The sequence below is a fragment of the Nicrophorus vespilloides genome, unplaced genomic scaffold (genome assembly GCF_001412225.1).
Source record: "Nicrophorus vespilloides isolate i.1.1-1 unplaced genomic scaffold, Nicve_v1.0, whole genome shotgun sequence".
Classification (NCBI taxonomy): Eukaryota; Metazoa; Arthropoda; class Insecta; order Coleoptera; family Silphidae; genus Nicrophorus; species Nicrophorus vespilloides.
In genome coordinates this window covers 112,379-132,184 of record NW_017096360.1, presented here as the reverse complement: position 1 = coordinate 132,184, position 19,806 = coordinate 112,379, and the positions used below count along the sequence as shown (strand labels likewise).

Sequence of the window (19,806 nt, the reverse complement as noted above, 5' to 3'; positions counted from 1 at the left end):
GCAGAATCGAAAACTGTAACCGTAGACGATATAGATTGTAAGGAAAGTGTGAACAGATCGGATGTAATTTGCAAGGAGATCGATGGTTTCCGTTGGATCGTGGTGCAGATGAGAACAGATTCGCGGCAAAACTTCAATCGAAGTTGGGAAGAGTATCGCAAAGGATTCGGAGACGAGCGCAACTATTGGATTGGCAATGAACTTTTGCATGATCTGACAAAGAACGAAAGCAACAACAGCAACAACTCGGTGCTGAGAGTGGAACTGGAGGATTGGCGAGGTAACAAGGCGTGGGCCGAATACGCTGATTTCTCCGTCGACTCAGAGCCGAACAAATACAGACTGAACGTTGGAAAGTTTCGGGGAAACGCGAGCGACGGCCTCTCCAGCCACAACGGCTCCCTCTTCAGCACGTACGACGTTAAGAACGACGAAGCTCCGGAATGTTGTCCGTGCGCCTCGGCGTACGGAGGAGGCTGGTGGTTCAACAGGTTTGCATCGTTCCGTTTTCAAAGTCAGGGCTAATATTTGAGGGATGTTTGAATAAAAGACCAAATGTTGCGCTGTTCGAGAATGCAAGTTATATTATAATTTGCTTATTCTTGCTTGCATTCCGTGCCTAATCTTTATTGTATCGCGCATTTATTCAAGGCTTGCATCGCACGCACGCCTGACATTATTACGCAACCAGTCGGACGCGGCGGAGCGAGGATTGCGACCATGTAATTATTGTTGTTGTTGTTGAACGTGTTGCAGCTGCTTCGAGGCTAATCTGAACGGGATGTACCGCGACGTTTCGGAGGACGCCGGCTACTACGGAGGCATCATCTGGGAACCGTGGTTAGGCAACTACTCGCTGAAGAGGAGCGAGATGATGGTGCGAAGGTTGCCTTACCGAAGGGGCACAGACGTTCCAGAGGACCCCTAATCATATCACACATCAATGCCAAATAAAATAAAAGAAATTAAATAAAACCAACGGTATACAATAAAATAGAACGTTTCTCTTGCATACAGAATAATAAATTAAGGAAAACGAAGATTTAAAAGAAAAAAAAAACTTAACAATTAAAAAAATCCCTTAATACCGAATGAAAATTAATAGCAGAATAGAATATATGTGTCTATGTATAAATATATATATATATATAGTTTTTGTATGTATGCATGGTCTAGTACTCTTTTGATTAATAAAAATATAATCGAAATCTTTCAGAGATCGCCAATTCTTTGTTTGCCAACGTCAACCTTTCTTTTGTGTGTATCTCTTTGAGTATTATTGAGCTCGAACCATAAAACCCGGCGTATTGCACAGATGAATCGTGTGTGTGATGTTTGTCTTCGTAGTCGTCCATTCAATTCCTCCTAGTCCATCTCTTGGCACAAAATAAAAACGCTTGAATCTTCAGAACGTAAAATGAAAAATAGGAGTTTTTCTCTTTGCTGTTGCGGCTGCTGCTGCTGTCGTTATTGTTGTTGTTGTTTCGTTATTGTTTTATGTGAGCAACGTTGGAGCACCGGTGGAGAACGGTTCCGAATTGGTGTTGATGACGTGCACCTGTTCGCCCTTGCTTCCGTTGTAGATTTGGCCGGCGCTGAATGGCTCCAATCGCGGATGCAGCAGCTCATTCTTACCGTAATCGGTGTTGCCAAAATCTGCCGGAATGTACTTGGAGAGCCGAACCAGAGGCAACGGCAGGAATCCACTGTTCAGCGGCATCACGTCCAGCACGACCGTCTCCGCATCAGAGTCGGACTCGAAGGAGATGACTCCCGCAGTCCGACCGCACACCGCCCAAACGCTCGGCTCGGCCAACACCTCGTACATTAGAGAGCTGCCGCCGTGGAAGCTGTGCGCGGCCGCACTCACCGACACGTGCAGATGACAGACGGTGCCGACGCGACAAAACTCTGATCCCTTGGTCGGCTCCACCTTGGCGCGGATGTGGTACAGAGTCTGGTAGTTGGACAGTTCGAACGGGTAACTGTACTCACGACACTCTTCGACGCTGCCTTTTTCATCATCATCATCATCATCATCATGACCACTACCACCCATCGCGTACCGCAGCCGAAATTCTGCCTTCAACGGAATCGACTCCTTCTGCGCCCTCACCAATATCTCGTACGTGAATGACACGCTCATACCGTTCGGGAGAACCTACAACGTGCAATAAACACTAAAAATAAAAACAACAACAACAAAGAAAACCTTCATCTTCATAACTTACTTGAGCGCCGACGGACGAATGGAACGGGACGACTTTATTGTCGGAGACGGTGAGGCTGCTGTCGCCGATGCTGAGGTCGCGATCGCATTGACCGACGACGGTGATCTGCACGTACTTGCGATGTTTAACGGTATGCAGACGCCAGGAAATCTTCAGAGGCGGTGCAAAGCTGAGTGTGACTGGAAGCGACTTGCTGCTCCACGGACAGATGATGGTGACCTGGTGATCCTTGGATGGTACCTCGGCGAGTACGCGGATCGATGCGACAGTTGTGGAGTACGGTCGCGTCTCTTCTATAGTGATCTCCAAACTGTTGCCGAATTCGCCGCCGTTGACGACATCACCGCATATGGACAACCCCGAGGATGACTTTAACAGCACCTTGATCTTTTCACCCTTCTGAACAAATCAAATTGTTATTTAATATTTATACAATTAATCTGTAATGTGCTGAATGTATATATACCGTTTCGATGGCGTAACTTCCGATGGTGACCGAGAGCGTCATGATTTGTTCGATGTCGGAGAGGAGGGCGGCCTCGCCTTTGTCCAGTCGGACGCTTGGTTCTTCGCGCAGCACCTCGTAGCAGAGTCTGGGCGTTAGCGAAACGGAGATGAGCTCCATCAGGTTGATGTGTATGGCCACCTGACCCAGGTAGAACTTGCCCACCCTTTCCGCCCTTCCGCTCAGACGTACGACGTTCATGCCGGGTGTAATCACGAACGGTGTCTTTCCTGTGTCCAGGAAGTCGTTGAACTCGCTGTGGTAGACAGGACTGACGTTGCTGTCGGCTCTCTTCAGCGGGGCGTTCCTGCAGACGACGCTCGCGCTAGACAGCTGCTTGTTCTCCTTGTAATCGAGATGCCGTTGGATGCGCAACCGCTGCAGCAGAGCGTCCTGCTGCCGCACGTCCTTCCCCGTGATGACGCTACTACTGCGTCGACCCCTTTTCTGAGCCGTCGCCGCATCCTTGGCGTCCGCCTCGACGGCTATCATCGCCTTGGCGCACACGATCTCACGCGGAAAGTTCGACTCGACGATCAGTTCGATCTCCACCTGCGAATCCTGCATGACCTCGATTGCGGTGGCGGACGATTTACTGGCGGCACCTCCGACTATGCGAACGCTCTCTATCCGCAGGATGTTCTTGAAAGGCACTATGAGCGTTCGGTCGAGGCCGAGCAGACTGTTCTGCATCTCGTCAAAGTAACTCCAACGGATCAGGTTGTCTATTTCGGAGGCGGCGGCGATGGCGGCGCACGCCCTCACGTATTTCCGAGTGTCGCCCGCCTTCCTGTAGCATTCGGCAAGCTCGACCTGACTCTGCGCCGCCAGATCGCGCCAATTGTCCTGCTCGAAGGTGCGCAGTGCGTCTGTGAGGAAGGCAGCGGCCTTCTGCACCTCCCCCAGAAGCACGTAGAACGAGGCCACCTCCCTTCCGACGAGTCGGGCCGACCTGAGACGTCCGATGTGTTTGTACGTGCACATCGCAAGTTCGGCCAGCTCCAGGTAAGTCTTGTTGAAGGACGTTTGCGAGCGCAGAGCCTGTTTCAGAATGTCCGTCGGCGATGGTGATTCCGGTTTACCCGGACAATCGCCCATCCCGGCCGACAGATAGACGACGGCGTGCAGCTGATCCGAAGTGGGCGTCCTCCCCGGCATCAGACCACACAAATCGCCCAGACTTCTTAACTAAAGCAGCAACAGTAGAAGAACAACAGATAGAGAGATTGATTGATCGATTGATTGAGGCGGCAACTCACCTTTTGACTAGCGTAGGCCCAGAGGCAGGCGGTGTGCAACGAGTAGGCCTCCACCTGATCCGCCTGGTTGTGACGGTTGCACGTGTGAAGCACCTCCAATGAGGCGAGGAAGAGCCAGCAGGCGACTGCACCCGGCGGTGCCGAGATCTCCAGCAGCAGCAGCTCCCTAGAGCAGGCGTGCAAAAATGGCAAACAACGGGATGCAACCTAACAAATAGTCAATTATCATAATCATAATGGAGAGAAGAGAGAATAGAATGAATGACTTGCCTCCCAAACTTTATTCGTCAGCAGCAGCATGTGTGCCTGCTTCGAATAGAGGTAAGCCCTGAGCTCGAGCAGAGATGGCGCCGGTTCCGTGGGGAGCGCGCAAGGTCCCAACTTGAGGGCGTGCCACCTCTCCAGCGACCGTTGAAATTCGCTCAACCAACCGGAACCGGTAGCATCTCCGGACTGACCGTTCACCACGAACTGCGAGAACAGTGCGTCCAGCTCGTCGTACTGCACCAGCGCTTCATCGTACAACCCGAGCATCTCCAACACCTGCGCCAATTCTTCCTGGAAAATAAAAAAGAAAACACGCAACAACATGTATTCGTATTGCTATGTACTCGCTATGTGCGCATCTGTACCTGCAATTTGAAGTAACCCATGAAATTCCATCCGGGCTCGTTTCGTCGTTCGCGCTGCTGCCGAACGTAATCCTCCAATTTGGACACGGCTCGACCGTAACTCGTGAGCAGCAGGTGCCTGATCCTTGCGACCAATCCCCGCCATGAATCCGCATTTCGCGACTCCTCCCTGCCCGGATTGAGCACCGAAATGCAGCGATCGCCTGCCAAAAAAAATGAGGCATGAGCACCGTAGGCAACCAAACGCGCACCGAAATTGCATTTTTCCAACTATTGGACCGTAAGTAATAATATTCACCCTGCTTGGTGGCGAACTCCGTGCGAATCTTATCTAGCACCGTGGTGCGAGGTAACAATTTGTTGGCGCGCTTTCCATCAAAATTCTCGACCACCACAATCAGCCAATCAGGGATGTCTTTGGCTATGAGCTCCTTCAGCCACACTTCAATCTCGTCCCTTATAGTTGTCTTGTACTGATCCACATCCTTCAAACATCATCATGGTAAATTAAATAATCGATAAATTAATAATAACAATACATTGCATTCAGTCCAGAAGATGTGAAACAGCGGTTGTCTAATTAGATCCCATTGGTTGATCCTGGGTAGGGCTGCCTGATTGTAAGGTGTAAATGTGGCCGATATGTGAACAGATCTCGCTGGTCTGCCCAGAGATCTCCTCCATTCGCACACCTCCTGAGGCAGCGCCACTGACAGCCTGTCCTCAATGCATGAGAAAAGTTCCACCTCCCCGGCACCTGCAAACCATCAATCATCATCATTAAACACAAACCGCTCACGTTGCTGCAACCAATATATAATCACATGTGATGATCGGACGTCTGTCTTGTATCCCCGGGGCTGACGACTCTTCTTCGTTCGCTCCATTCATATTTCTTCTCTCGCGTACAATTTATTTGTTTTCCCACCTTCCTCCTCCTCCTACTCCTATCGCATCACAATTTCTTCCTCCTATTGATTCCGTGATGTATCCTTAACACAAAGTCCCACATCACTGGCGACAGGCATCTTTTCAAAAAATTGGGGGCGACATCGAACACAAAAAATACATATATATATATATATATGTATGTATGTATGTGTATGAATCCGACACACTCAAAAACACTGTCAAACTTTTGACGGTTGANNNNGGCTTTTTTTTTTCATCTTATTTGAATCGAGTACCAATTGTTAAAATGAAATAATTATCATCTACCTTATCTGCTTATTTTTTTTCCCATTAGATACAAGACAAGGGGAAATTTTTAATCACTTGACCTTTCCAACCTAACCGCATTTAATTTAAACTCTGGGTATATAAGTGAGGGGCAACAGGAATTTATGTTTTAGTATTGTCATTTTATTTTAGTGTTCAATTTTTTGTAGTCTATTTTGTTTTGGTCATTTCACCTGTACGATTGAAGGTAACGTTGATCAATTTTTTAATATAATATTTTCTAATCAATTTTCGTATCGCAGTGTGCTTTCTGCCCTCATAGAAAAAATGCCAGTGAATACAAATGAAATAATTTATGCGATAAGGCAGCTTTCGGATGCAAAGAATTTGGAGGTGACAGTCATGGAGAGTGGGAAGGGAGCCTGCATAGCAGCAGCATGCACGTTTGCAGGTGGTCTGCTGGCTGGACCAATTGGACTGGGTGTTGGTGAGTTGGATGTGAGAAGACAGACAGTGTGTTGTTTAACTAATTGGAAATATATATTTGCAGGTGGAACTTTGGGGGCGATTTTCGCTGCTTACAATGGTTCTGGCAAATTCAAGTCCGTGGGTGAGGTGATAATGGAAATGACACCAGCGCAGAGGACCGCTCTGGCGGAGTCCGTGATGAAGGTGATACACGATGTGGATGGCAGAGATTTGGCGATGCTCGCCACAATCATCATGACGAACAATTCGCTGCAGGCTGTGGTCCTGCGACAGGTCACCCAATTCTTCAAAAACGAGATGGGAATGACGATTAATTGACTGCCGTCTCAACTCCACTTGTCCACATATTGTCTGTACATATTTTATTCAAATTGTATCGTTTCTTTAAGCAGTCATCCAATCCAATCAACTCGAGAATATATATACATTTTATACAAAATTGCTCCATCTATTTTAAAATATCCCTCAATCTCCTCAGGATGTAGGCAACTCAAGTTGATCTGGAGATGCAACCTTTGTTACATAGTGCCTGGATTTTGACGTTTCTCCATTTATTTACGTGTCGTCGTCGATGGTGGTGGAGGTGGTCGTTTTCCTAGATGTGTGTGTGTGTGTGTGCTTTTTGATCTCTCGATATAAGATGAATTGAATCACAAGTGTCTGCTGGATTGTTTCCCTCCTTATCTGAATAGCAATAATTAATTAATAATGGGCAATTGTTATCGCTGGTGCGTCGACACGTGAACACCTTCAAACATAGAGTAATAGTAGTAGTAGTAGTATAAGAGATTTAGAGAGGAGCAGCAGCAGCAGCAGCAGTAGCGAAACATGACTCTGACTGTGGTTCGTATTATTGTAAAGCAATAAGAATTGTTGATAATGTTGTTGTTGTTGTTGTTCTCGTTGCAGATCATAGGTTAACTAAAAGAAAGATAAGAAAGCACAGCAAAGTGCTGGGCAACCTGCAGCCAGCCTGACTATTATCCAAATGATGCGAATCAAACGCACCTCGTACTGCTTCATAGCCACGTTCATATTGTCGTGGATTTTCCTGCTCTACTTCACGTTCGCCAATCGGCCGGTGAACGTGACGGTTGCAGGCAATGGGGGTGGTGGTGGAGGTGTTGTTGTTGATTTGGGCAACGAAGGTATTATTGATAATAACTTGCAGAAACTTGAGGAGGGCATTGACAGAGAGTTCAAGCGTAATAAAGATATGTTGAATAATTTGCACAGGTATTTGGATAGTAGGAAAAGGGTTGCTGAGAAGGAGGAAATGATGGTTGTTGTTGATGGAAATGGAAATGGAGGAAAGGCCAAGAAGGGAATTGTCATCCCTGTGCTGGTGTTTGCCTGCAACAGGGTGAGCGTGAGCAGGTGCTTGGATCAGCTGATCCAGTACAGACCTGACCCAGATCAGTTTCCCATCATTGTGAGCCAGGTAAGAAGAGCCAGCAAATACAAATTGTGACGGGAGGATGATACGTGGATACGCGGTGTGCTTGTAGGATTGCGAACATCCGGAGACGACCGAAGTGATAAATCGGTACGTGCCGCAAGTGTCGCTAATAAGACAGCCGGATCAGAAGGAGATCGAGGTGCCGCCGAAGGAGAAAAAGTTCAAAGGATACTTTAAGATCGCTCGGCATTACGGGTGGGCGTTGAGCGAGATCTTTTTCAACTTTAACTTTGACGCCGTGATCATCGTGGAAGGTACGTAGGATGAATAAAAGATGATGATGAATAAAAGTTCATGATGTGTTTCGTGTGTCGCAGATGATTTGGACATTGCGCCCGACTTTTTCGAGTACTTCCTCGGCACATATCCGTTGTTGCAAAAGGACCCGACGCTCTGGTGCATTTCGGCGTGGAACGACAACGGCAAGACCGGACTCATCGATCCGAAGGCGGCAGACGTCCTCTACCGCACCGACTTTTTTCCCGGTCTCGGTTGGATGATGCTCAAATCGTTGTGGACGGAGCTGCAACCGAAATGGCCCAAATCGTAAGCCGAGATGTTCAAGAATATAATGATAATATTATTAATGTTAAAAATTAAAAACAAAAAAGGTATTGGGACGATTGGATAAGGCAGCCGCAGCAGAGGAAGGAACGTGCTTGCATCAGGCCGGAGATCTCGAGGACGCGCACTTTCGGCAAGATAGGCGTCTCGAAGTGAGTTCGTTAATATGAATTGAATCCGTATATTAGCGAGTCATTCTTTGCAGTGGTCTATTCTTCGAGAAGCATCTGAAGTACATCAAGCTGAACGAACAGTTTGTGCCTTTCACGAAAACCAATCTAAGTAATTTGACGCGCGACGCATACGACGATCAGTTCATGCGAAAGGTCTACCAGAGTCCCGTCGTAAGCTACCAGGAGCTGAAGGAGGGTCGAGTCGCCAGAGATGGGCCCGTCCGCATCGTTTACTACAACAAGGACGCGTTCAAGAGGACCGCCAAACTGCTCGGTCTGATGGATGACTTTAGGGTGAGGATTGATATTTGCGTATTTTACGTTCAACGAACTGCAATTTCTTTCGATTCCTCAAATAGAGCGGAGTACCAAGGACAGCGTACCGAGGCGTCATCTCGTTCTCGTACAAGGAACGTCCGGTCTTCCTCGCACCGAATTTGAATTGGAAGGGATACGATTTGGGCTGGAGTTAACGTGAACGTTCCTACCACACCTCCTCCTCCTCCTCCTCCTGATCTTTTACGCTTTCTCTTTCTTTTGTTTACATTAAACAATAACAACGTCGACTCTAGACGACGCATTCCATTAATTCCTAAGAGTACTCGCGCTTATACACAAACTCTTACTTCCTTCATCCATACATCTATGCGTCGTGCATAGATGTATGGATGGATGGAGGTAGCCATCATCATCATCGTGTTCCGTTTGTGTGTCTTCAAAGCTCTTCCATCCGCGTGTAAATAGTTCGCATCACGTTTGTTTCATACCTGAATCCAAACACCAACCTGTTATGTACATATTCTTTATTATGTCTGTCTGTCTGTCTATCCATCCCTTTGTTATATAATATTCCTCACATTCTCTTGCTCGCTCGCAAGAGATACGTTTTATTTGGTTGTTTTGTCTCTGAGCACCACCACCACCACCATATTGAGCCCATCCTCATCACCCGTATTCATCCTCATCGTGATTGTTATTACTTCGAACATCAAATCTCATTTCAAATTGTTGCAATATCATTACGTTTGCTATTTCTCATTATCGTCATCATTATCACCGTTATTATTATTATTATTATTATATTAATATTGTGAATACAAAGTTTTAATTTGAAATCATCGGAATCGTTTCATTTACATCCCTTATGTCACAAGTTTCACAATTACAAGAAACTATTAAACTTCTTCGTGGAATATGCAGATAATTGTGACACTTTGAAGTGTGTGTTCGTGTAATTCGTGGATGAATTTTGAATGAAGCTAAGTGAATATATAAAAAATGTAGAAATGTAGCGCAATTGATAATTCGAGTATGAATAATGTATAGACGAGAAGCGATTCCAATTTAAAAAATATGCCATGCATACATACATATATTTTTTTTTTCTGTTCACATCTCGTCGGTGTGCATAATTAACTGGATGAAGATGAATGAATAATAGAGAAGGACGAGCGCCTTTTTCTATAATTGCTAATAAATGAATCATTTGAAAGGAGGTGGAGGATTATTATTGAAGATAAGATGTTATAAATAGGACATGCAGCATCGACAACGAGGATTGTTTGTAGAAGGTTGCTGCTGCTGCTACTGTTAAGATGGGAAAAAAATTGGATGAAAAGTCTGATATATACGATGCTATCAGCATACAGAGGAGGATGCTGCAGGTGACGGGGATCTGGCCGCAAAGGAATCGAAGCGTTTTCTATCGTTTCAGGCAGTGCGCGACTTGGTTCACAGATTGCCTCTTCTGCAGCCTTCTTTGCCTCGAGGTTCATGCGAACATCCGCGACGGACAGTACCGTCACCTCACGGAACTGCTCTCCTTCATGGCAAGCGAAGTGCCGTACGTCTTCAAGCACTTCTTCTTCTGGTGGAACTCGGAACGTTTCATCGAGACCGTCGAGAATTTGAAGCGAACGCATTTCGTCAACTATCCGATGTACTCGGATCGACACATCCGGTCGTCCATCAAGTACGCGCGAATGCTGATGCGCTGGTACCAGATGCTCGTCGCCAGTCTGGTGCTCATGTACCTGTTGAAACCGTTCTTCACCAACGATAAAATGGCCATCCGCTTTGACGTCATCGACTTTGGTCATTTCCGCATCCTCTTCCATCTGTACGAGGTGTACAGCGTGGGCACAGCGTGCTGGAACAACTCCAGTCTGGACATCCTCGCTCTGGGTCTCATCTCCATAGGCACCGCGCAGTTCTCGATACTGCGCGACAAACTGCTCAACATTCGTGAATGGGCGGGGCTCAGTTACGAAGAAGTCGATGCAGGAAAGAGGAGGAGCGATACGACAGATTCCGACACCGATTGGCACGTCAACGAGCGGCTCAAGGAGTGCGTCAAACATCATCTCAACATCATCCAGTAAAACTAGACTAAACAGCATATTAACATATTTTAATAAATTCATTAACAGATACTGCGCTGAAATCGAAAAAATCTACTGCTACTACTTCCTGGTGCAATTCTTCGATAGCGTCCTCGCCATCTGCAACACTTGGTTCCAATTCCAATTAGCCGAAGATCTGCTCAACGTTATATTCCTGATCTTTTACACGGCATCACTTCTCACTCAGCTGGGAATATATTGCCTATACGGAAACAATCTTATGTTGAAGGTCGATACTTGAGCATTCCCCTTGTTAATAATAATAATCATTATTATTATTATTGTATATCATTTTTAGAGCGAGGAAATCAAGGACGCCTGCTACATGTCGCAATGGTACAACTGCGATAACACGGCGCGAAAAACGCTGATGATCATAATGGAGCGCTCCAAGAGACCCACCGTTTTGACGGCAGGGAAATTTTCTATCCTCGGATTGGCAGCGTACAGCAACGTAAAACAAACAGAAATTCACCAACAACTACCAACCGTCACATTTAAATTTGTTTTTAGCTGCTCCAATCGTCTTACTCTTATTTCGCTCTGATGAATCGACTTTATGGTCAGTGATGATGAAGATGATGATGCACCGAAACTACACCACAAAATTGTTGTTACCTTGTAGTAAAAAAACAGAAAGAAAAAATAAATAAACTGCACATACAAAATAAATCCATTCAATAACATTAAATTTCGTTAGTATTTTGTTTGTTTGTTGTTGATGTTGTTGTTGTTGTTACAAAATGACTTTGACTTGTTTCGATTAATTTCGACTCGTTTCCGATGATGCAAGAGTCCGAGAATGCAAACTATCAGGCGGACGACGAAAGGAGTTTAACAACATCCTGCGACGACGACGAAGGGGAGGAGGAGGAGGAAGAAGAGGAAGTTGTCGATGATGATGGCGATGGGGAAGAGGATGAGTACGATTATGCTCTGGAGGAGGAAGATTTCGATGAGGAAACTCTGCAAGATCTCTTCGACAAGAACACAAAGTCGTTCATGTGTTTGGCTCAGATCCTGATCTCGCGCAGTTCACTCTTGAGGCACATCCTGTATCATTTCCCGCCGCTCGTCGATCCCGGCATAGATGAAGCCTTCAATTACGTGGGTAAAATGATCATTTTATACAAATATAAACAATAATAGTAATAATAATGGTGGTGGTGGTGGTGGTTAAAATTTAGAACCGGAGCCCACGTACGACGACATCGGGTGCGAAAAGTACAGGAACCTGTGCATCGAAATCAACATAGTGCCCATAACGCGCGTCCTCAGATCGCTTCCGACGGACACGCTGAACCTCAAGGTGATTCGAAAAAAGAATGCGAATGATGATGATGATAACAACGTTTTAACGTTTAAATTTCAAGTACTACGGATTGTCTTTCAATCAGACGAAAGCCATCTGCTCGACGATGATGATCAACAATCGCGTGGAGCACATGATCTTGGAAGACAACTGGATGACGCCGGACGCCGTCTTCTGGATCGGGGAAATGCTGAGGGAGAATAACAAAGTGAAGATATTGAATATGCGAGAATGCCGGATCGGACCAGAAGGTGAGGAGATTAAGTGAAGAAACATAATATTAATGATGATGATGCAGGTATTTACAACATCATGGAGGGATTGAGTCTGAATCAGTGTCTGCGCGAATTAGATCTGAGTTTCAACAGTCTAGGCGATGAGGGCGTTCTGAATTTGCTGGAGGCGATGAAGGAGAATCAGCTGATACAGAAGCTGAATCTGAGCCACAATAATTTGGGTGTTGGAACTGGGAAGAATCTGGGCAAATATTTAGCGTCGAACACGACCATGGATTTCCTGGATCTATCCTGGAACGATCTGTACCCCGTTGCAGGTGAGTACAATTACAATTACAGGATGTACGTGTATTTCTTCAAAGGCAAGACGAACTTGCTTTCTATTTCTCAAAGCTTTGAAGCCACTCTGCTTGGGTTTATCGGAAAACACGTCCATCAAGTATCTGAATTTGGCGTGGAACGCTATCGGCATTCCGGATGCCGTCGTCGAAATCCTCCGATACTTGAAAGCCACCACCGTCTTGGAGCATCTGGACTTGAGCAACAACAGGTCCGTTGTTGCGAAACGGACTCGCAACAGGACGGGTCGCAATAGTAAAGATCGTTTGGTTCGTTTTGCTGCAGATTGATGGAAGTTTGCTGGAGGATGATCAGAGCAGGAATCGTCGGAAACACGTCGCTGCAGAGCATCAATCTGGGCTTCAATCTGATGACGCCCGAAGAGGCCATCTTCATGGTGCAAGCGTTCACGATGGAGGATCTCCGGCTGGAGTACATGGACCTGGAGAATGTATTCGTCAAGCGCAATTTCCGACCGGCAGGTAACATTATCATTTCGCATTGCCGAATTCTCTATAGCATTTGAATCGACATCGTGCAGCTGTGGAGACGCGTCACCAAGATGGGAAAGAACGTGCGCATCCAGGGTTTCCTCAGCGACTACCGCATCGCCGGCCCCAAAATCGACAAGGTCTACTTCGACCGGTGCAAGTTTCTGTCGCAGAAGCCGAAACGCAAGAAGCAGAAAAAGAACTTTGGCTGGTTCATACAGTCGCTAGCCGATGAACCGTTGGACAAGAAGAAGTTCCGCAGGGCGGTGCGCAAGTTCAAGCTGAAGTTCGACAAGGGTCTGATCGAGGGACTGCAGAAGAGATTCACGCTGAAAGGTGATTTCATGAACATCGAACGCATGAAAAAATCCTTCATGGAGCTGTACCCGGACACCGAACCGCTTCCGCCCAAGAAGAAGAAGAAACGGAAACGGAAGAAAAAGAATAAGAAGGGCGGAGGCAGCGGAAGCGAATCTAGTTAGTAGAGTATACAGTACTACTACTACAGTTTCATTTGATTTGCAATTTGCATTTGTTCTGTGCAGCAACGGCCACCTCGATGACAACACCCACGGAGGACAAGGGCACGGAGACCTCGAGGACGACGTCCAGGAGCGGCACAGAACCGCCCACCGATACCGAACCCATAACGACGACGACGATCACCAACACCGCGTCTGCGACCACGGCGACGAGGCCGTCCATACTGAAGAGGACTTCTCAGATGACCTCCAGCAAGGCTCGTATCTCCGCATCACCATCCACCAACGCAGAAGTGCAGAGGACTGCTTCCAAGGCAAGCGTTAAAGCAGCAGTTGACAGTAAAACCGCTGTCGCTACTCCTTCAAATGTTGCTGCCGCACCCGCTACCGTCGATGCTGATGTTCCGGGAGAAGCAAAGAAACAATCTGCGACTCCGTCACGCATGTCTCTGCGCCAAAGCATGAAATCGACGAAAAGCAACACGGTCATCATCAAAGAACCAGCGGAGGAGGAAAAGGCACAGTAAATCTCCGCAAACAAATTAGCGCGTATTTTTTTTAATGATAATAATAAAATAGTAAAGAGAGAAGAAATAATTAAAGAGGAAATAAATACGTATCACATTAATAAAGCTTAATCGAGCGTGAATATCCTGACGGCAATGTCATTGATCAGCCAGTCTATGCCCTTCAGAAGATTCTCCCCAGTGACGGCGCTGCACCACACAATCTGCCAGTGGTGAGTTTTGATCAAATTCAATTCGAGTATCTGAAAATAAATCCAATAAGAAATGAAAGATCTTTTCTCTTTTCTGATTAAATTAAATGAACTACTCACTTCTTGCAATTCCTCTGCAGAGCATGCACCAGGCAAGTCCTGTTTATTGGCAAAAATCAAAAGAGTTGCACCTGCCAACCTCTACGAAAGACATGTACGATTATTATTGGTTTAATTGCTGCATTCACACCACTGTACGTACCTCTTCCAAGAGCAACTTGTGCAGTTCATTCTTGCAGTCCTGCATACGTCTTCTGTCGGCGCTGTCCACCACCCAGATCAGACCGTCTGTGCACTCAAAGTAGTTGCGCCAATAGGAACGTAACGACTTCTGTCCGCCCACGTCCCACATGTTCAGCTTGAAGTTCCTGTGCTCCAGCGTTTTAATGTTGAAGCCGAGCGTCGGTGAAATCGTGTCGATATCCTCGCCGTTGAATCTCTTCAGGATCGTCGTCTTACCGGCATTATCCAAACCCCTTGCAACACACACGACGAAATTGTAAAATATTACCACCAATAATAAACCAAATTGAAAACCAACAATATCAGAATCCTCATTTCCTTCTCTTTCTGCTTCATCTTCCTCAAAACCGACAGAAATCCCATTGTTTATATTCTATTACAATTGTATTGTATTAAAGAACAGAACAGAAGGTGTAAATCGAAACACATTCATCCAACTGACAGATAAAGAAAAACAAATATACCAACATTGCCATTTAGCAGCGCTGCCACCACACATAAAATCTAATATTTGAAAAGTTTTAGTTTTGAACTAATTTTTAATACAAAATTTAATTGAACATCATTATAATATTTAATGGGAGAGGAATAAATGCATAATATTTTTATACTTTATATTATTCTTTCTATATGGATTGCGTGGAAAGTGAAAGGAACCAATGCCAAGAAACTACTTTTAATTAATAAAGTTAATGCAATATGAAGTTAGAGCAATTGTTTTAATTTTGCAATAAAAATGTATTGGTATCAATCACGTCCGTCCGCCATTTTGTAAGCGTTCAAATTTGTAATTAATTAACGCGAATTTCTCAAATTACTATATCAAAATACATAATCAAGGAAACGTTAATCGATTGAATAGAAATTCAAGTGACTTATAAACCACTGGAAAAACTTCTTCATGTTAATGCATCATTCGAGTTTAAATTGTGCATGCAACTCACTAGCAACTAATCGATTAGGCAGTTTTCGAACATTGATAATTCCTTCGAAAAGATAAATATTTAATTTCAGACGTAATGCGTAAATTGGTGCGCTTTATCTAGTTCAGGAATTTGAAATTCAAATTAGTCAAAAAACAAATAATTATGTGTGCATGTGTGTTGTTGATAATGTTATTTTCGAAACAGAGCTATATTATCTATAATTCAAGAGAGGAGAAGAAGTAGAAGTAGAAGAAGGAAACGATAAATGGTGCAATTAACCCCAAGTAGTCTTGGTGATAATTTGTTTGTTCTTTCTTTGTGTACGCCCGACGATGGTCCCAAGAACAGTTACGTTTTTAATATTATACCTGTCTTTTTTTTTGTTGTCTGTCCGTAGTATAAATTTTCAAAGCCATTAGCGGAGATAACGAGCGACAATAATCTACAAACCTTAATAAAAGGAGGCGACGCTCACGATGGTCACGGGAGTACGGATCGAAGAGCGACGATGTGGAAACGTGCGACGACAACTGCCATCTGCATTCTTCTTCTTCTGATGGTCAACGATGCTTCTTCTAAGGCGGCATCCCCTAGGACAAAACGAAGAGGTAAATTAGTTAAATAAATGGTGATGATGATAAACTTACGTGTTTTGCAGTTCATCTTCCCTACTTTGGTTTGGGACCCTACTGCACCGGTTGTCCTCCGCACTTTTGCGACGATGATCCAGCCATCGTTCTCGGCTATTGCTGTGGATGCGCCGCATTTTACGGTACGTACATTTAGTTATAATTTAGAAAAAAAAGTTCAAATGTCCTGCAAATGCTCTCTGTTTGAGAGAGAGAGAGAGTACAACGCCCTCGTTGCAGAGGACGGAACGCGCTCAAACCAATCACATTCAAACAATTGAAATTTGAAATATTTTTGTATCAGATTCGCTGCCCGTCGTCTGTCCGTCCTTTTTGAATTGTCCGTTGAACGGGAAACAATTGTGCCAGGACTACGAGTACATGCTGCACTGCTGCTGCGAATCCCCAACTTAACACAACAGCAGCAACAACAGCAAACTGCCAATGTATAAATAAATAGTGATAAAATAAAGTAATATAATGTTGATGATGATGTTTTCTTGTCAATTCCGACATTGTCGGAAGAAGAGTCGGGAGCGATTGTTCTGTTGGAATTGCTGTTGTTGCGCAATGCACAATGTTTAATCGCAAATTGTGCAATCAATTTGCGTTTTTACGTAAGGACGAAAACAAACAATAATACACGACACGGCAATTTGATGACAATGAACGAAACAGATCTGACATGTCCTTTTGGAAATTGCCCCGCGCAATTCTTCTCAATTGGACGTTATTAATTAACTGTGAATGCGAACGCGCAAACAACGAACACACAACTCTAACGATGGACATTATTATCTTCATTACTGAAACGAGTTGTAGATTTTTTTTATTATCATTAACGAATTACCGATGACCATCGTCTTTTGTTTTGTTTGTTTGTAACTAGGGGAAACGCGGTTGCGACGGACTCCGGAGTAAACTGCAGGTTGATTGTAGGTAACCATGGAGACTGATGCGGACACGGGCAGTGGCGAGCGGATTTGGCGGGAAGAAGAGTAGAAAACTAACAACAAAAAAAAGAAGTGCGAAAATAGACAGCGACAACAAAACGAACCGATCGAAGAAGGTAATAAAAAGAGTAGGTAATAAATCCAATCTATTTGTGAAGCGGTGCCGTGAGGTGCGAGCGTATGCGAGTTGCAACAGCAAGGATGCGTGTGCGTTTGTGTTCATACACGTAGAGCGTGTGTGTAAATGCGAGTTTGCGCTCTTCGATTGTATATGTATGTATGTACTGACTGGATAATGGAAAAAAAAAGGGGAATTTCGGTTCGCCCCAAAGAAAGTGAAGCCGTCCGACAATATTCATTAGAATGCGTACGTTCCTCGGGTAGCGTCGTTATTCGTCTTGCAACGGTTCCGCGCAACAATATCGAATATTAACTGCGAATAAATGAAGAGCGCGGTTTTTCGGGTGTGCGTGTCTTTGTGAAATATTCTTGAAACAAAAATAAAAATAATAAATAAACACAATCTAACATCGCACGGCAAGGCCGTCGCTATTCTTGGGATCTCGGAATTGTTTCGAAAATTTGAACAATTTTCCATCATCATCATCATCACCATCATCGTCGTAACATTACCATCAATAATCATTATTATTATTATTAATGATAATAATAAATAGAATTGGGTATCATCGTTACGTGTTACATCGACAGTCGCCGTCGATCACCACACCGATGATGTATGCATAATAACCCAATTGCGTTTCTTGTCACATCGGACGTAACTGTTCATTGCTTCCTCCCCGTGTACTTCCATTGTTTTCCTTTTTCTTTTCTTCGACATTCCAAAGACGACTTTGATCATCTATTATATCCTATACGCTTTGGACGCATTACACAGGCATAACAGAATAGACACAGGGAGGAATAGAGTGAAGATGTCTTGCAGAAGCGTTCGAATGCAGCAGTTGTAGTTGTGCTTTTGTTTCTACGGATATACCCCGCAAATGTTGTGGTGCACGGGTATTGCGCTGGTCGCGATCCTCTTTCACCTCCTCGATGGATCACACCTGGCCATCTCCTCTCCGACAGACGTCGCCGACGCCGCCTCCGACTCCAGACTTCGCTACGAGGAGTACGTGATCGAGCACGAAATTTCTGCGACGCAAGCGAAGAACTCGGTGCTACATATGACATTGGACACAAGCAGTAAGTTGGTCACTACTATTCCCTTATTTCACCACTAAAAATAATAAGAATAATTAGTTAATCTGAATGTGCGAAAAATGTTATCGTTTCAAACATTTCTATTATTTAATAAAGCGTGCACCTGTTATTCGCTAAAATGTACTCGTGGAAAGTACGTGAGAATAGAAAATCATAGGCTGCAGGAAACGGTGACATATCCTGCAGGAAAACCCGATTTCGGAATAAACCAAATTCACATCGAGAGAGTTCAAAGGGCCCGTCCGCCCGGCAAGTCCCGGTATGGTGCAAACTCTTTCGGTCGCTTCCTTCCTTCCTTCCCAGAAACTACAGGAAACGAATTATATTTTCATTACAATTCCGAATTTCGTATATTTCAAACTGCAATTAGTGCAACGTTCACTTGACTGCAACTATTATTTGCTCGTTTAAAACTAATCGCATTGTTAATGAATATATTGCTGCGAGCCTGAAATGCATTTTTTTGCAAACGTAATATCGCGATTGTTTATTGTCGCTATTACATGCAAATGCCATCAACCTTTGGCACTTCTTTTCCCCCCGATGACCCGACATCGTCATCGTCATCGTCGTCGTCGTTGTTGTTGTTGTGCGGGGGGTAATTATAGAGAATCGATGCCACGTTATTTATAGACGTTTGGAAAGAAGGTGATGAAGAAGAAAAAAAAAGAGAGTGTAATAAAGTATTCAACGGTGGAAATCATCGGTTAATGCCCTTCCTTCGAGATCGGTGGAGGGCGGGAATGAATCATACACACACATCATACGTGCGATGTGTGCTTAATTTTGCGTAGGGAAGGAGCCGAAGGAAAAATCGATGAAACAACACTCAAGAGGGGGAGGGACTGTGCCATGTGTACGTACATGTTTTTTATTTAATATTGGTGAAATCATAGGAATTCCACGATTAGCGGAGAACCAATTAAAACCGCATTATTGTCGACCAAGGCCGGACGGACGACCGCAAACTTCGAAATAACTAAAACAAATATAGTTCTGATTGTCTCTTCTTCACGATACGAAACTGCACAGTTTTGAAAGTCGTGTAAAATGACTATATTTCAATAGATATCGATGGAAATTTCGCCTTTTTTTTGTATTGTTTATCTTCGCGTGAAAAAGATCGAAGAGTGTGTCTGTTAATTCACCGTGGCCTTAATTAAGGTTGACCCGACGCATGTGTCGGAGAGCAAGTTTGAGTGTGTCAATTAAAAGTATTTGAGATAATGGATAAAGAAGAGTGCGGCGAGTTTACGCGGGGAGGGTTGGAATGGTTGGTTGGATTGAATGACGACGAGGA

At 44.7% G+C, this 19,806-nt stretch overlaps 10 protein-coding genes and 1 long non-coding RNA gene across 12 annotated transcripts in view; 8 read left to right on the top strand and 3 right to left on the bottom strand.

Moving 5' to 3' along the window:
* Positions 1-1,011, top strand: part of LOC108556762 (angiopoietin-related protein 7-like) — a 1,180-nt gene extending 169 nt beyond the window's left edge. The window contains exons 2-3 of the mRNA XM_017913010.1: positions 5-491; positions 757-1,011. Coding sequence (XP_017768499.1) covers positions 5-491; positions 757-928 — 659 coding nt within the window. The 3' untranslated portion in view covers positions 929-1,011. The remainder of the gene's footprint in view (positions 1-4; positions 492-756) is intronic.
* Positions 1,012-1,130: 119 nt separating this feature from the next.
* LOC108556812 (trafficking protein particle complex subunit 10) lies at positions 1,131-5,756 on the bottom strand. Its single transcript, XM_017913083.1, has 9 exons — positions 5,452-5,756; positions 5,167-5,384; positions 4,926-5,112; positions 4,628-4,830; positions 4,266-4,553; positions 3,996-4,202; positions 2,698-3,924; positions 2,232-2,630; positions 1,131-2,161 (listed from the first exon to the last, which is right to left on the bottom strand). Exons 1-9 carry the CDS (start codon positions 5,516-5,518, stop codon positions 1,496-1,498), a joined length of 3,462 nt encoding a protein of 1,153 aa, XP_017768572.1. The 5' UTR covers positions 5,519-5,756; the 3' UTR covers positions 1,131-1,495.
* Positions 5,757-5,826: 70 nt separating this feature from the next.
* LOC108556816 (protein C19orf12 homolog) lies at positions 5,827-6,734 on the top strand. Of its 2 annotated transcripts, none has more exons than XM_017913087.1 (3): positions 5,827-6,053; positions 6,129-6,293; positions 6,357-6,734. In XM_017913087.1, exons 2-3 carry the CDS (start codon positions 6,134-6,136, stop codon positions 6,611-6,613), a joined length of 417 nt encoding a protein of 138 aa, XP_017768576.1. In that variant the 5' UTR covers positions 5,827-6,053; positions 6,129-6,133; the 3' UTR covers positions 6,614-6,734. The 2 variants fall into 2 exon arrangements, with proteins under 2 accessions (XP_017768576.1, XP_017768575.1); XM_017913086.1 differs by having other exon boundaries at positions 5,829-6,053; positions 6,109-6,293.
* A 120-nt stretch (positions 6,735-6,854) lies between these two features.
* LOC108556813 (alpha-1,3-mannosyl-glycoprotein 2-beta-N-acetylglucosaminyltransferase) lies at positions 6,855-9,413 on the top strand. The gene is made up of 7 exons (XM_017913084.1): positions 6,855-7,138; positions 7,205-7,736; positions 7,804-8,008; positions 8,072-8,300; positions 8,366-8,470; positions 8,524-8,785; positions 8,851-9,413. The coding sequence occupies exons 2-7, from the start codon at positions 7,284-7,286 to the stop codon at positions 8,962-8,964; spliced, it is 1,368 nt and encodes a 455-aa protein (XP_017768573.1). The 5' UTR covers positions 6,855-7,138; positions 7,205-7,283; the 3' UTR covers positions 8,965-9,413.
* Positions 9,414-9,914: 501 nt separating this feature from the next.
* Positions 9,915-11,494, top strand: LOC108556815 (odorant receptor 46a-like). The gene is made up of 4 exons (XM_017913085.1): positions 9,915-10,868; positions 10,921-11,122; positions 11,192-11,347; positions 11,407-11,494. Exons 1-4 carry the CDS (start codon positions 10,087-10,089, stop codon positions 11,461-11,463), a joined length of 1,197 nt encoding a protein of 398 aa, XP_017768574.1. The 5' UTR covers positions 9,915-10,086; the 3' UTR covers positions 11,464-11,494.
* Positions 11,495-11,679: 185 nt separating this feature from the next.
* Positions 11,680-13,054, top strand: LOC108556802. Its single transcript, XM_017913075.1, has 4 exons — positions 11,680-12,004; positions 12,081-12,202; positions 12,267-12,456; positions 12,504-13,054. Exons 1-4 carry the CDS (start codon positions 11,680-11,682, stop codon positions 13,034-13,036), a joined length of 1,170 nt encoding a protein of 389 aa, XP_017768564.1. The 3' UTR covers positions 13,037-13,054.
* Positions 13,055-13,221: 167 nt separating this feature from the next.
* Positions 13,222-14,349, top strand: LOC108556804 (RNA polymerase II degradation factor 1-like). The gene is made up of 3 exons (XM_017913076.1): positions 13,222-13,262; positions 13,322-13,748; positions 13,817-14,349. Exons 1-3 carry the CDS (start codon positions 13,230-13,232, stop codon positions 14,278-14,280), a joined length of 924 nt encoding a protein of 307 aa, XP_017768565.1. The 5' UTR covers positions 13,222-13,229; the 3' UTR covers positions 14,281-14,349.
* LOC108556805 (ADP-ribosylation factor-like protein 2) lies at positions 14,302-15,225 on the bottom strand. The gene is made up of 4 exons (XM_017913077.1): positions 15,073-15,225; positions 14,734-15,007; positions 14,592-14,672; positions 14,302-14,522 (listed from the first exon to the last, which is right to left on the bottom strand). Exons 1-4 carry the CDS (start codon positions 15,135-15,137, stop codon positions 14,388-14,390), a joined length of 555 nt encoding a protein of 184 aa, XP_017768566.1. The 5' UTR covers positions 15,138-15,225; the 3' UTR covers positions 14,302-14,387.
* Positions 15,226-16,150: 925 nt separating this feature from the next.
* Positions 16,151-18,253, top strand: LOC108556808. Its single transcript, XM_017913081.1, has 3 exons — positions 16,151-16,308; positions 16,359-16,472; positions 16,634-18,253. The coding sequence occupies exons 1-3, from the start codon at positions 16,209-16,211 to the stop codon at positions 16,741-16,743; spliced, it is 324 nt and encodes a 107-aa protein (XP_017768570.1). The 5' UTR covers positions 16,151-16,208; the 3' UTR covers positions 16,744-18,253.
* Positions 17,216-19,806, top strand: part of LOC108556806 — a 3,938-nt gene continuing 1,347 nt past the window's right edge. Inside the window, exon 1 of the mRNA XM_017913078.1 lies at positions 17,216-18,488. Coding sequence (XP_017768567.1) covers positions 18,287-18,488 — 202 coding nt within the window. The 5' untranslated portion in view covers positions 17,216-18,286. The remainder of the gene's footprint in view (positions 18,489-19,806) is intronic.
* The window catches only part of LOC108556809, a 3,400-nt gene continuing 2,042 nt past the window's right edge, over positions 18,449-19,806 (bottom strand). Inside the window, exons 2-3 of the long non-coding RNA XR_001890837.1 lie at positions 18,610-18,812; positions 18,449-18,522 (exon numbers count right to left, since the gene is read on the bottom strand). This is a non-coding gene — a long non-coding RNA (uncharacterized LOC108556809). The remainder of the gene's footprint in view (positions 18,523-18,609; positions 18,813-19,806) is intronic.

Bases quoted from the DNA above. Each gene is read 5' to 3' on its own strand.
- LOC108556812 (XM_017913083.1), bottom strand. From the start codon at position 5,518: ATGAATGGAGCGAACGAAGAAGAGTCGTCAGCCCCGGGGATACAAGAC. The intron at 4,831-4,925 runs GTGAATATTATT...TTTTTTTGGCAG, and splicing joins GGAGTTCGCCACCAAGCAGG to GCGATCGCTGCATTTCGGTG. The intron at 2,162-2,231 runs GTAAGTTATGAA...TGCACGTTGTAG, and splicing joins ATTCGTCCGTCGGCGCTCAA to GTTCTCCCGAACGGTATGAG.
- LOC108556816 (XM_017913087.1), top strand. From the start codon at position 6,134: ATGCCAGTGAATACAAATGAAATAATTTATGCGATAAGGCAGCTTTCG. The intron at 6,294-6,356 runs GTGAGTTGGATG...ATATATTTGCAG, and splicing joins ACCAATTGGACTGGGTGTTG to GTGGAACTTTGGGGGCGATT.
- LOC108556813 (XM_017913084.1), top strand. From the start codon at position 7,284: ATGATGCGAATCAAACGCACCTCGTACTGCTTCATAGCCACGTTCATA. The intron at 8,009-8,071 runs GTACGTAGGATG...CGTGTGTCGCAG, and splicing joins CGCCGTGATCATCGTGGAAG to ATGATTTGGACATTGCGCCC. The intron at 8,471-8,523 runs GTGAGTTCGTTA...CATTCTTTGCAG, and splicing joins GGCAAGATAGGCGTCTCGAA to TGGTCTATTCTTCGAGAAGC.
- LOC108556815 (XM_017913085.1), top strand. From the start codon at position 10,087: ATGGGAAAAAAATTGGATGAAAAGTCTGATATATACGATGCTATCAGC. The intron at 10,869-10,920 runs GTAAAACTAGAC...ATTCATTAACAG, and splicing joins CATCATCTCAACATCATCCA to ATACTGCGCTGAAATCGAAA. The intron at 11,348-11,406 runs GTAAAACAAACA...ATTTGTTTTTAG, and splicing joins GATTGGCAGCGTACAGCAAC to CTGCTCCAATCGTCTTACTC.
- LOC108556802 (XM_017913075.1), top strand. From the start codon at position 11,680: ATGCAAGAGTCCGAGAATGCAAACTATCAGGCGGACGACGAAAGGAGT. The intron at 12,005-12,080 runs GTAAAATGATCA...GTTAAAATTTAG, and splicing joins TGAAGCCTTCAATTACGTGG to AACCGGAGCCCACGTACGAC. The intron at 12,457-12,503 runs GTGAGGAGATTA...ATGATGATGCAG, and splicing joins ATGCCGGATCGGACCAGAAG to GTATTTACAACATCATGGAG.
- LOC108556804 (XM_017913076.1), top strand. From the start codon at position 13,230: ATGTATTCGTCAAGCGCAATTTCCGACCGGCAG. The intron at 13,263-13,321 runs GTAACATTATCA...GACATCGTGCAG, and splicing joins GCGCAATTTCCGACCGGCAG to CTGTGGAGACGCGTCACCAA. The intron at 13,749-13,816 runs GTTAGTAGAGTA...TGTTCTGTGCAG, and splicing joins AGGCAGCGGAAGCGAATCTA to CAACGGCCACCTCGATGACA.
- LOC108556805 (XM_017913077.1), bottom strand. From the start codon at position 15,137: ATGGGATTTCTGTCGGTTTTGAGGAAGATGAAGCAGAAAGAGAAGGAA. The intron at 14,673-14,733 runs GTACGTACAGTG...TGTCTTTCGTAG, and splicing joins ACAAGTTGCTCTTGGAAGAG to AGGTTGGCAGGTGCAACTCT. The intron at 14,523-14,591 runs GTGAGTAGTTCA...ATTTATTTTCAG, and splicing joins CTGCAGAGGAATTGCAAGAA to ATACTCGAATTGAATTTGAT.
- LOC108556808 (XM_017913081.1), top strand. From the start codon at position 16,209: ATGTGGAAACGTGCGACGACAACTGCCATCTGCATTCTTCTTCTTCTG. The intron at 16,309-16,358 runs GTAAATTAGTTA...CGTGTTTTGCAG, and splicing joins CCCTAGGACAAAACGAAGAG to TTCATCTTCCCTACTTTGGT. The intron at 16,473-16,633 runs GTACGTACATTT...TTTTTGTATCAG, and splicing joins TGGATGCGCCGCATTTTACG to ATTCGCTGCCCGTCGTCTGT.